This window comes from Phyllobates terribilis, unplaced genomic scaffold (genome assembly GCF_046119375.1).
Source record: "Phyllobates terribilis strain yellow unplaced genomic scaffold, ASM4611937v1 Scaffold_1__5_contigs__length_1240528914, whole genome shotgun sequence".
Lineage (NCBI taxonomy): Eukaryota > Metazoa > Chordata > Amphibia > Anura > Dendrobatidae > Phyllobates > Phyllobates terribilis.
This window is the reverse complement of record NW_027362761.1, coordinates 783,726,802-783,740,061: the sequence shown is the minus strand read 5'-3', so window position 1 is coordinate 783,740,061 and position 13,260 is coordinate 783,726,802. Positions and strand designations below refer to the sequence as shown.

General features: G+C 40.3%; 1 protein-coding gene across 1 annotated transcript in view; it reads left to right on the top strand.

Annotated features, from left to right (window-relative positions):
• PRKG2 (protein kinase cGMP-dependent 2) overlaps positions 1 to 13,260 on the top strand; it is a 229,760-nt gene that overhangs the window by 58,573 nt on the left and 157,927 nt on the right. The window contains exons 4-6 of the mRNA XM_073637005.1: positions 1,249 to 1,362; positions 2,270 to 2,375; positions 3,810 to 3,873. Of these exons, the coding sequence (XP_073493106.1) occupies positions 1,249 to 1,362; positions 2,270 to 2,375; positions 3,810 to 3,873 (284 nt within the window). The remainder of the gene's footprint in view (positions 1 to 1,248; positions 1,363 to 2,269; positions 2,376 to 3,809; positions 3,874 to 13,260) is intronic.

Genomic DNA, 13,260 nt, shown 5'->3' with positions numbered 1-13,260 from the left:
AAAAAAATGGGCTAGGAAAAAAAACAATCTGGATTAGTATTGTAAACTTCATCAAGTTTGCCTGTAATAAGAAGAGGTGAGTTTCAGTGAATATAGCATAATAAGAGATCTGGAGGATCTGGGACCTTTATCCACACAATGGTTTTTAGTGACGTATGTGAGATTTACATCTGACGTTCACGCATGACAAAGATAGAAATCGATCTTGTATTTCCTATTTACTCTCTTAGGGCTCTTTCACACGTCCTGAGGTTTCCAGTACCGGAAAAATCAGTACCGTACTGAGGCCGTGCACTTGTCATATCTTTTCCTCGGACCGAGCTGGTCAGAGTAAAAATCGCTACATGCCTTAGTTTGATCCAATACGTGGATTGCACTCGGCAATGCAAGTCAATGAGTCCATGGAAACCATCGAACTGCACTCGGATAATATCTGAGTGTAGTCCGATTTCCACGGACTGAAAGAATGGAGAAGATGAGAATTTTTTTTCTCCATGTTCTCCTCACCCAAGAGAATCAGATGACACTATGTTCACACTTTGATCAAACTCTCATCAGAGTGTGATCACAGTGTGATTTGCATAATTGACCCAATCCTCTTGCATGTGAAAATATACGCTGGTGTGCACCTAGCCATATATAAGTTTTGAGCTTTGTATAACATCACCCACACCACTTATTGGCAGCTTTCTGTGTATGCTATGCATAGGCAGAAAGCTGCCAATCAGTGGTGGAGGTGCAGCTATACAGAGCTGATGAATATGGAGGACTACATGACAGCATTTTACTAGTCCTCTAGTGATAATCTCCAGCTGATAAAACAGTGATTTTATTAAAATTACACTAAGAAGCCCAGTAAGTGACACATCGCTGGAATCAGGGTCTATGTCTCTACATCATGCTGCTCTCAGATTAAGTGGCAAAAACCTGCTGACAGATTTCCAGATTCCCTTTAAAGTCTAGGTGTGCAATCCTTAATGAATAAATGAATTGTCTGAGAGTGACCTCCATGATAACTAAAAGTGGGTTGCAGAAAACAATACCTGATAATTTCAAATGCTATATGAATAGAGGTAACATTTTAATTATATAATAACATAACACATTGTATGCATATAATACTGTACAGTACAGTTTAGTATAGTTGACCAATAATGGTAAGAAACCATGTCAAGACATCTTAGTATGTATGTCAAAGTTTTCTAACAGAATTTATTGACCATCTTAAAAATATTATTATTTTTGCAGAGGGTAAAACCGAAGTCTTACAACAGAATAAGCTTCTAGCTTCTATTCCAGTGTGGACAACATTTGGAGAGTTAGCAATACTTTATAACTGCACAAGAACTGCTTCAGTCAAAGGTAAATCATTCAGATCAGACTGTACGTCTGCAAAGTTTCACCAGAAAGTGGTACAAAAATATCTTTAAAGCTAAGTTTGGAATTTTTGTCTTTAGAATTTGATGCAATAGAGTATACTACATGTGTGATATTTTTTGTAATATTTATTGGCTGTGTATCCCAGAATGAGCTAAAGGCCACGACCCCACTATCAGTATTTGATCAGTATTCGGTCAGTATTTTTTCTCAGGAGTGGGAGCCAAAACCAGGTGAGGAACAATCAGAGACAAGGTATAATAGAAACAAATGCACAATTTCTGCATTTATCACCCACTCCTGGTTTTGACTCCCACTCCTGAGAAAAAATACTGACCAAATACTGATAGTGGGGCCGTGGCCAAACTCAAGAAGTCAGATGACGTGAACACAATCAAAAAGTGAGATCAATTCGAGTCCCCATACTTTGTGTAGTCACGTTGATGTTATCCACACTCTCTTTTCTTCCCTTAACATCTCCGTAGTCATTTTTAGGAGAAAAATATTTTTAATAAGTTTCTACTGAAAACTGTGAACACTTGACATGATCTTAATTATTGTAGCCATTTCTAAAAAGGTTGCAGAGCCTTTACTGTCCTTCTCTAATGACACTGTGAGTGCTGTGAGTGATATAATCCAGTTATGGTCAAAATGTGCCAAGAAAAGAGGCAGAATTCCAAGATGATTGTGTTAAATCTGCATTATCATCTACTGGGAACCAGTGCTGTCACTTTCAGATTGGCGGGGAATAGTGAACAACTACAAAGTAGTAAATTAGACCTGACAATGATAAATGACAAGGAACAAGACTCTAAAGAAAATGTTGCTTATATTAAGATGTTTGGTAATGTTTGTGCATTTAAGTGTTATGTCAACATTTTTTTGGTTTCAGCAATAACTAATGTCAGGACATGGACACTTGACCGAGAAGTGTTTCAAAATATCATGAGAAAGACAGCTCAGACAAGACATGAGGAATATCAAAACTTTTTGAGAAGGTAAATCTTAATATGACTCTTGTTGAAACTCTGCATTCATTATATTTTCTTCTTAGATAAAAAGTTTTTATATCTGAATAACACAACTCGAGACAAGAGATGGCATTTTCTAACTTATGGAAAGTTGCGTTATTCCTGTTTCTGTGTCGGCACAATTGAACCCCAATTTAACAGTTAATACACTTCCAATGGTTAGTTGCCTAGGAGCATACTGCCTAACAACCAAAGTTTTTTTCAAAACGGTGGCCCATTTGTACCACCCCAGTTACTGGTCTGTCTCTGATTGAAGTATATCATATGTCATGGTAGAATAAGTTACTAAAGCCAGGTCAGAGATGGGGACTTCATGTGTGGTATCTAAGTGACAAATACTATATATAATGATCCTAAAGGAGCATTTACACTGCGAGATAATCGTGAATAACCGTGGTTAAAGTGCACCTGTCAGCAGGATTGTGCTCAGAAAACTACAAACACTATCAGGGGGGCGACATTACAATGATTACAATGATACCTTGATTGATGAAATCCGTCCTGTGGCTCTCGTGTAATCTTTACTTTCAGTATGGGGATAATGAGCTGTCATAAGAGCAGACAGATGAATATGTAAGCAGAGCACCAGATAGAGCACCCCCCACAGGCCACCCCGAAGCACGAGCATATCATTATCTCCAAACTGAAAGTAAAGATTACACAAGAACCACAGGACGGATTTCATCAACCTAAGTATTATTTTAATCAGTGTAATGTTACCCAAGTGTACTCTGGTTTCCTCCCACACTCAAGACATACTGATAGGGAATTTAGAGTGGGAGCCCCAATGGGGACAGTGATGATGATGTCTGTAAAGTGCTGTGGAATTAAAGAAGCACTCCCATCAAAATGTTAATCCTCTCAATATGTGTAGTCATCATATTATATAGCACTGTGTACTCAAAATGGCTCATTTTGCCCTTCTACGCAGCTAATTCTTCTGTTTTCCATTAGGTCTATGACATCATGTGATTAAAAACAGACTAGCTGAATCCTTCTAAACTTTATGTAGAAGCAGGAAGTCTCTATTCCTTGCATGAGTCCTCACTGCAAAAGTCTCTGATGGGGGGGAGGATCAGAGCAGATGGGTCAGGAGGTGAAGCAGGGGATAACTCATGCAGTGAAAAGAGACATCCTGTTTATACAAAGAGCAGAGAAAAGAGAAGAATTAACTTGGTAGAAGGACAAAATAAGCAATTGTAAGTACATAGTGCTGTATAATATGATGATTGAATTATATTATATATTTAAGTAAGTAAAATAAATAAATGAGGAAAATCAGAATGAATCTTGTTGATGGAAGTGTACATAAAGAGTATTAGTGTGCATTTGATGTATAGAATATTTTGTACAATTTTGGAAAATGCCATTGTGCTTAAATAGATGTCTCTTTATCCAAAGTGTATTTTTACTGAAGAAGCTTCCAGAAGACAAGTTGATGAAGATCGCAGACTGCTTGGAACTGGTAATTCTATTTTAAACTGACCAAAGTTTATTTTTAAAGCGTGGTATATTTGCCAATAGTACAAGAGAAAAAACAAAAATCATAGTGGCATTGTGGTGATGACTACTTGTAATTAAAAGTAACCTGTCACCAGGTTTTCTCCATTTAAAGTACAGCCACCACATGTAAGCCTTCTGTTACAGCATACTAGAATGCTGTGTATATGTCCCCAATCTGCTCTGCAATGCACAAAAAATAGCTTTTATAACACTTACAGGCAGTGCGGTCTGGTCCGATGAGCATCTCTGGTCTTGATCCGGTGTCTCCTCTCTAACAATCACTATCTTCCTTCCCTGCTTTGTGTGGATGACGCATCCTAAGTCACCCACACAGTGTCCCTCCTCGCGCTCCTGGCAGGCGTACTACTTTCTGCCCTGCAGAAAGGCAGAGCAAAGTATTGTAATGCTCATGTTCTGACTTTAACCTACGGGTCATCGGCACTCTTTAGCCTTTCCTTGCGCATGTGCACTTCAGTACTTTGCTCTGCTCTCAGCAGGGCAGAGGGAAGTATGCCTGCGCAGTAGCTCGATGGAGGACACTGTGTGCATGACTTAGGACACATCATCCACACGAAGCAGGGAAGGAGGACAGTGATCGTAAGAAGAGAGAAGGCACTGGATCAAGACTAGAGACGCCCATCAGACTAGAGATGCACAATGGATCGGACCACCTTGTAGGTAAGGATAATAAAAGCTATTTTTGGTTCCCTGCAGAGCAGATTGGGGACATATATACAGCATTCTAGGATGCTGTAACAGAATGCTTACAGGTGCTGACCGTACTTTATATGGGGAAAACCTGGTGACAGGTTCCTTATTACTATATGTGTCGGTCTTGTGGAAGGCTCAGTTGTATGAAACATCATATCATTGTATATTACTTAGTTATATTATTAGATTTCATCCTAATTGAATGCTTTTACATGTTTCTTGCTTCTTTCAAAATATTGATTTCGTTAAAAATATGGATGTTGCAGAGAAAAAATGAATATGTTGTGAAAATTGTATAACATTGCTCCAATTTTAGTTTGACACATTTTTTTCAATAGTGTGGGGTGCTGTGGAGAAAACACTTGGAATACGTTTAGAAGGAGTCACAACCATTCAAAAATGAATTGAATTTTTATTTTTTTAAAACATTTTTGAAATGTCAAATCTGATGACAAGGGGGCTACCAGAAATTGTTTTTTATGTGTCTCTAAAATGGATGAAAGTGGAAAAGACGCAAAACTATTTTACCAAAGCACAAGAGAGCTCATTAAAAGAGTTCTGTGTGCGCACGAAACAAACTGAAAATAGGGCCCAGTTAGTTTATTTTCTTGGGCAGAAACATAATATGGAAGGTGGCCACTTCAAATACATGCGGAGGAATCACACTCTCCATTTCTGAAAGATTTAACAGAAAGAAACTATTACAAGGTGTTGACTTTATGTCAGTCCTATGTTCATCATATAATTTAACTAGAAGAAAAGCAACCTTCTATTGAATGCAGTCAAAGAGCACTTTGCACTTAAGTGTAAATTACACCGCCAATGTATCAATGAGTATTTCATAGAAATTCCCTGGTGTCATTTATTAATTCCATGCCATGATGATACAGTGTTTGCTCTCCCATTTCCCAGGGTTTTGATGATGAAATCATTCTGAACAGGTCTTCTTGGATCTGTTCCCTCCAGAGGGTTGGCCATGTAACGTAACACTGACACAGATGTTACAAATTAATAATTCAGCGTAATTTCACTGAAGAGCACAGTCATTTTTCTTTAAAAAACGAAAATGTGTTTCTAATAGAGTATTTGGAGAGCAGACGTAATAACCACAAGAGAATTCCATTCTGATCCCAGATATTAAATCTGGAGGTATGAGGATTAATGGGAGTGCACTTTGCCTGCTACCTCTTCACCTTTCAGTATTTAGAATAGGATGTTTCAAGACTGTTTGGTTTACGCTACTTATTTGTATTTGTCTTTATTCCTTTAATTTATCTACATAGGTTTCTGCGTTACACAGATATTTATTTACATTCATAAGATGATACATTTTTGGAACTATTTTCAATATGTAATAACAATAATTGTTTAATTTGGTTTAAGAGAGTGGCGTTCAAGTAGGAGGTGCAGATGTGTCACCTGGACACTGGTGTTTGAGTTAGCACGATAGCATTGCTGCTGTATAAGACATCAGTAATAAAATGGCACATGGTAGGTGGATGGCCCTATTATAGTTTAATATTAAAAACAGCAATGTTACCAATTTTACCAGCATAATATTTATTAAAAGAATTTGGGGTGAAGCCTAATACAGATTTGACAAAATGTAACATATCTGGTGATCCATACTTGTATGTTGTGCATCACGTAATACAACATCATATGAAATCTACTTATTTATTTAATAAAATCATTTTTAAAATTAAAAGGTAAAGTCAGAGGGTTTCATTTCCTCATTTTCCTAATTTCCTTATTTTATGAGTATTCAATTTACGTAAAATTTATGTGAGAGCTATAATATATACAGTCATGAGAAAAAAAACAAAGTTTTACTTATCAGGACAAAAAAAACATCTGGTCTTAAAATTAGGTTAATACAACCTCATATGAACAACAACCCAAGATGAATTACGCCATGCTATTATTAAATTTTTTAACAAAAACTAGGCCAAAATACAGAAGCAGTGCATGAAGAATTAAGTACACCCCATGAATCAATAGCTTGTAGAACCTCCTCACCAGCAAAAAATTGAAGTAATCATTTCCAGTATGACTTAAATCAGTCTATCACATTGTTTTGGAGCAATTTTGTCCTACTCTTTTTCTTTTTACAACATTGGTTAAGTCCATTGAGGCATGTGGGCATTTGTTTATGCACAGCTCTCAATTGGGTTGATGTCTGGACTTTGAATGGGCTATTGCAACACGTTGATTCTTCTTTTTCAGCCATTCTGATGTAGATTTGAATGTATCCTTCTATGCTCTCCCCAAGGTGGATAAGGGTTACCCTCCAATGAAAGGTATACCAATTGTATCAGGGGTAGATACATTAAGCCAAAATTCGAGCATTTACCTAGATCAGATGCTTAGACCCTTTGTCACAGCTGTTCCCTCCTATTTGAGGGACGCAACAGACCTTTTAACCAAACTGGATGGCAATACAGTTGATCCAGGCACCATACTGGTCTCTATTGATGTAGAGGCTCTATATTCTAGTACCCATCATACAGAAGGCCTGTTGGCGGTTGAGTCCTTTTTGAGCACAAGAGGGAACTATCTGATCCCACATAATAGGTTCATTCTTCAACTACTTGACTATGTCCTGAGGCATAATTTTTTCCTGTTTCATGGCAGCTTTTACCACCATCAGGGGCACGGCAATGGGGAGCCCTTGTGCCCCCACATATGCCAAACTGCTCCTGGGCTGGTGGGAGGACAATGTGGTCTTTGGGGACGGGGATGGCGTCGGGGGCCCACACATTCAGTTTTGGGGCCGCTACATCGACGACATCCTCGTTCTCTGGACTGGGGTCCAGGGGTCCTTCATCAGGTTCATACAGTGTCTTAATGTTAATAACCTGGGTTTGAAATTTACCTATGAGATAGGGGGTAGTAAGATCGCCTTTTTGGATGTTATTATCTCAATCGACGAATCCGGTTCCTTAAAATCAACTATTTTCAGAAAACCGACAGCGGCAAATAGTCTACTAAGATGCTGGAGTTATCATCCTACTCCTCTAAAAGAAGGAATCCCCAAAGGTCAATTCTTAAGACTGAGGAGAAACTGTTCTTCGGTATCTGATTTTTGTCATAAAGCAAAGGACCTGAAGAAACGGTTTGTCAATCGGGACTATCCAATTAACGTGATCAACGGAGCCTACAACCATGCACTGAAACAGGAGAGGTCTAAATTACTTGTACCCCGAACCAGGTCTGAACAGACCCCTGTGACTAGGTTGATCGGGACTTATGATAATCAACATCCAAAAGTCAAGACAATTTTGAGGAGATACTGGGGCATCTTAAAGACTGACCCCGACATCTCTAAGTGGATTACAGACTATCCATCTGTCACCTTCAGGAGGGGTTGATCAATCAAAGACCATCTGGTACACAGCCATTTTGTTCCACCCAAAAAAGAAGGCACTTGGCTTGATAGAAGGTCTGTGGGTATCTTCAGATGTGGCCAATGTAGTTTCTGTAGGTACGTTTCTCCTTCAGACACCTTTGTGAGTGCAGTAACGAAGCGCACATATAAAAATAAATATTTCGGCAATTGTAAAACCATAGGCGTTATATATATGTGCACATGCACCTGTCCGAAAGACTACATGGGAAAAACTAAGAGACAATTTAAAGTCTGCATTGGTGAACATCTAGGTGATATTAGAAATAAGAGAGACACACCCCTGGCGAAACATGTGAATACCCACCATGGAGGAGATCTGAACTCTGTCACGTTCAGCTCAGTTGAAGAAGTCAGCCCCTCTATCCGTTAGGGAGATTGAAATAGGAAGATCCTTCAGCGGGAATCCAGATGGATCTTCTGGCTTGAATCTCTAAACCCTGGAGGCATTAATGAACAACTTAATTTCTCTACCTTCGTCTAGCCTCTTCTCTATCTAGCCTTAATGGACGAAACCATTATCGGTATGCTCATTAGATTTTTACTTTACGTAATCCCACTACTCTTATCTTCTGTACTGGTTGATTGGGACAACTTTTCCATATTCCGTATGTCATGAGTAGCATTAGGTGAAATTGGATTTCTTATTAGGATTATAACTTGCTGCTTATTTACATATCATGGTTTATCATGCCTTTATATATATACATACTTATATTGAATTATGGTGGAATAATCAGCTTGGGTAGAGACATGTGCTATACCGTCTACCTAGGGGCAGGGACAGTTTCCCTGTGATTGTGCAAGCACCTTTATGTTCATACATGTACCCATTGAGCTATTATGATTTTGCAATTTTAGTGACATTGTTACGTCACTGATGTGATCGAAATGATTGTATTGCCGCCCTGGTGTTTGAGCTTACGCTCAACGATAACAATTTGTGGCTGTTGGGTTGCGATAAGGATGCTCTCTGGAATGCATACTGACATTCTTGTTGGAATACACAATATGTTCCATTGCTATGGCGTTATTGGAAGTGATGCATTTCACACTGTCACGTAACCGCGGAATGATGTTACCTTTGGATCACGGCTTGCGTTCCATCTCCATGACACTACTGGAAGTGATGGGATTCATGTAGCTGCGCGACTGCGAAGTGATGTAACTATTGAAGCGCGGCTTGCGTTCCATCCCCATGGCACTACCTGAAGTGACGTGATACACGTCACTGCGCGACCGCGAAATGATGTAACTACTGGAGCGCGGCGTACGTTCCATCTCCATAGCATTACCGGAAGTGACCGCACTAAGTGCGATCACTATCCGGGTCAATTTGAACAAACTGGCGCACATCTTCAATTGGAAAGAAGGTATAAATATATGGTGTTGCATGTCATTCCAGGGACGGCTATATTCCGGCTAGGAAGTATTGATTACTTTTGTACCGATTGTGGCTTTCTCCTCCAATATTATTGTCCCCTGATGAACCCCAGATTGAGGAGGGGGTGAAACGCGTTGGGACTGTATAAAGGGACTTTTTTTTGCTGCTGGGATTAAACCATCCAGAGGGACCAAGAATGTGGGTGCCAAACTAGATGGGATATTTTGGCTGAAGTCCACAATCGAGAACTTTGCATTTTGTGGGACTATACTATTGTTCAGCTACCTGTTTAAGGACTAAAAGGAACATCACCCAAGGCATCTGCCGGGACCCTTAATGGATCAGATAATTCCATATATGCGTGTATATGACTAATGTGCATCTGTAGATATTGGTCTCTGTGTATTTGCACTACCATCTGGTTGGGGTAATTGAGCTGACATCATCTGGTTCCCATCTATATACCAGTTTTAGGGGGCTATATCTTGCCCTTCTGACAACTCTCTATCTGAGGAAAACCTGATTCATGGGATCATTATATCTTATATTTGTTCAGCATTTTTCCCCATACTAACATAATTGCTGTGTGATTATCAGCATGTCAATTATGACATGACTGTGTTTGATTTTGGTCAATATGCGTGATGTTGTTTGTATGTATATTTGTTGTATGTTTGTATGACAGCCTCCGTTGAGCGGGGGCACCACTCCGAATCGTTAGGGTGCAAACACTCCGCTGTCAGGTAGGGCATTCCATTCCTTAAGGGCAATATAGAGCAAGCCTGACTGCAAACCTTGTTTCCCTTGCTATCCCTCCCCCATATGATGTTTTTATGACATGTGTTTATGTCTTGTCCCGTTTGGACTACCAAGTATACTTTTAATGAAAATTATTAAAAGCTAAATTTTATTTAGTATAGTTTTTCTGTTTGGTCTACACGTAATTGTATACCCCTTTTTGTCAACTTGGTTTGGCTTGGTTTGCTTTGTTTTTTTGTCATGTGTGCTTGGGACAAGTTTCAGCTAATCTTTTAGCTTTTGTATAGATGGTCACACATTTAATTCTAGAATACTTTGGTATACAAAAGAGTCCATCGTTTACTGTATGAATGCACAGTGCCTAGGTCCTGTGGCTTCAAAACAAGCCCAAATCATCACCCCCTGCACCGCCACGCTTGACAATTGCTATGAGGTATTTGCAGGGTTTGGTTTTCATTAATAGTGGCACATGGATTTATGGCAAAACATCTCCACTCAGGTCTCATCTGTCCAAAGGACAGTATTTCAAAAGCATTTTTGTTTGTTCAGATGCAACTTTAACTTGTTGCCATGTTCTTTTTTTAAAATAAAGGGGTTTTCTCCTGCTAAACATTTCAAAAAAGTCATGCTTGTTAAGTCTTTTTCAAATTGCACTGTCATGAACTTGAACAAAGAGTCATGGTCGAAAGTGTTGGCACCCTTGAAATTGTTCCAGAAAATGAAGTATTTCTCCCAGAAAATTATTGCAATTACACATTTTTTGTTATACACATGTTTACTTCCTTTGTGTGTATTGGAAAACCCCCCAAAAAACTGAGAAAAAAAGGCAAATTGGACATCATTTCACACAAAACCCCATAACAGTCCTTCTAAGGGCTAATCTTGTGCTTTGCTGTTTGTATCAAATACATTCTGCCTTTAACTTAGGGAAAGTTGCAGGAGCAGGGAGAGTGGCAGAATACAGAATCTAGGCAGGGCTTAGGGCTTTGCAGTCCATTGCTAAATATATAGCTTCTGCTGGTGGCCACATTTTTTGGGGGGGTGAAAAAAATTACTATATTGTCATCTAGAGATGAGCGAATATGTTGGGAAACAATCGCAAGTTTCAAATTTGGCACAAATATAACACATTCGGATTCATGTTTGGGTTGCCAAGCTTTTGTACAAAAATCGGCAAAACTTGGCCCCGAACACGAACATCCCTGGTTTCCCACGCTATCATCTGTGTGACAGTGCGGGAATCAGGGAATGTGACAGGCGGTAAGATCGCTGCCACCAGTCACAGCGCTGCAGGATCATGCTGACAGGTGTAAGCGTGATCCTGCAGCTGTGATAGTGACCCACAGTAAAAAGCTTACTACGGGTCACAGGCACCAGCTGATGGGACCACTACCCCCATCATCCGGTGCCTGCTGTCACTGCACACAAGCTGCGCAAGTGCCACTGATGGGAGAAGTAATCTCTCATCAGCTGCACTTGAGCAGTGAAAGTAAAAAAAAAAAGTTAAAATAAATAAATTATTTGAACAAAAATAATAAACATGTTATACTTGCCTGCCAATTACCAAAACCTTGACCCCAATGTTCTCGTCCCCTGTGAAAAAAATAAAAAATAAAAAAACACCATATACTCACCTTACAGCTAATCCTTGAAGCCATTGTCCCCTGCAATAAAGGTAAAATAATAAACCACCATATTCCTTACCTATCCGCCGCAGTCCATATACTGAGTGTCCCACATCGATATCACTGATAGCACTGCCACATCCGGAGATGTGACCGTCCTACCATGCAGCCGGTGGTACACTGACAGGAGCACGCTCGCTCCTGAAGTGTATGTGTCAAGGGTGTGTCAGAGGTGACAGACAGTCGTCCTGCAGTAGGTTGCAGGAGATCTCTATGTATGGCATTGCAGACAGTTTCTTAGATAAGAGGCTGTCTTTAGGACCGAGCAACTACCTTTCTCTTGCTAATTAGCTCTCTGGCCTGGGTGTATATATACCTGGTGTGTCTGAGAGGGAGTCGCTGGCTCTATCCATTTCTATTTGTGAAGCTTAGCAGGAGCAGTACTTTGTCCTCTCTGGAACTTGAGGCCGTGTGCTTTTGGAGTTCATCTAAAGCTAAGGCATTTCCCCTGTTTTGTCCACCCCTGTTGTCTATAGAGTTTAGTGGAGGTTGACTAGTGCTCATCTCCTTCCATCCCTAGCCGTAGCCATATGCCAGGGAGAGTAGGGCGAGGCACTCGTGGGACAATTGTGGAGAGGGCAATATAGGGACGGTAGTTTAGCCAGGGTGACAATAGACCAGACTAGGAGGTCTCCACTTCCCCCCTTTCCCTAGTGTCTGGACTCCCTTTCCCTTTTTCCTCTGTGTTGCATTAAGTCTTTCCCAAACCTGGCGTGACATTATAGCCGGCCGAGCACGTTTTGAAAAGGGGAAAAAAAAAGGAAACTGACATTTTGGAGTTTTTTTTCTTTGTGTGTTTTTGGGCATGCACCTTTTTTTTTCCTTTCTCCCTTGGGTATGGGTTCAGTTGCAGAGCTTGCAGAGCAACTGCACAGGCTATCTCTGGAGGTGAGTGACCTCCTTGGTGAGGTACAGCAGCAGCATCAGCGGTTACAGGTCGCCAATATGGGAGTCTCTGCTGGTAGGCCTGTCCAGCCTGAATCCAAGGTTGTCCTTCTGGACAGGTTTTCAGGAGGTAAGGACAAGTTTTTTGTATTTAAGGAGGCATGCAAATTGTATTTTAAACTTCGTCCCTACTCCTCCGGTAATGCGGAACAACATGTTGGTATTGTCATCTCTCTATTGCAGGGTGATCCTCAGTCATGGGCGTTTTCGTTACCGCAGGACTCGGTTTGTCTCCAATCTGTGAGGGGGGGGTTTCAGAGCTCTGGCCCTCATCTATGATGACCCTGACCGAATCGTCTTGGCTGAGTCTAGGCTACGTCACCTTGAGCAGGGGATTCGGTCAGTGGAAACATACAGTTCGGAATTCCGTAGATGGGCAACGGATTCCAAATCCAATGACTCAGCCTTTAAAAGTCAATTTTGTGAGGGGCTTACTGAAAGGTTGAAAGATGCCTTGGC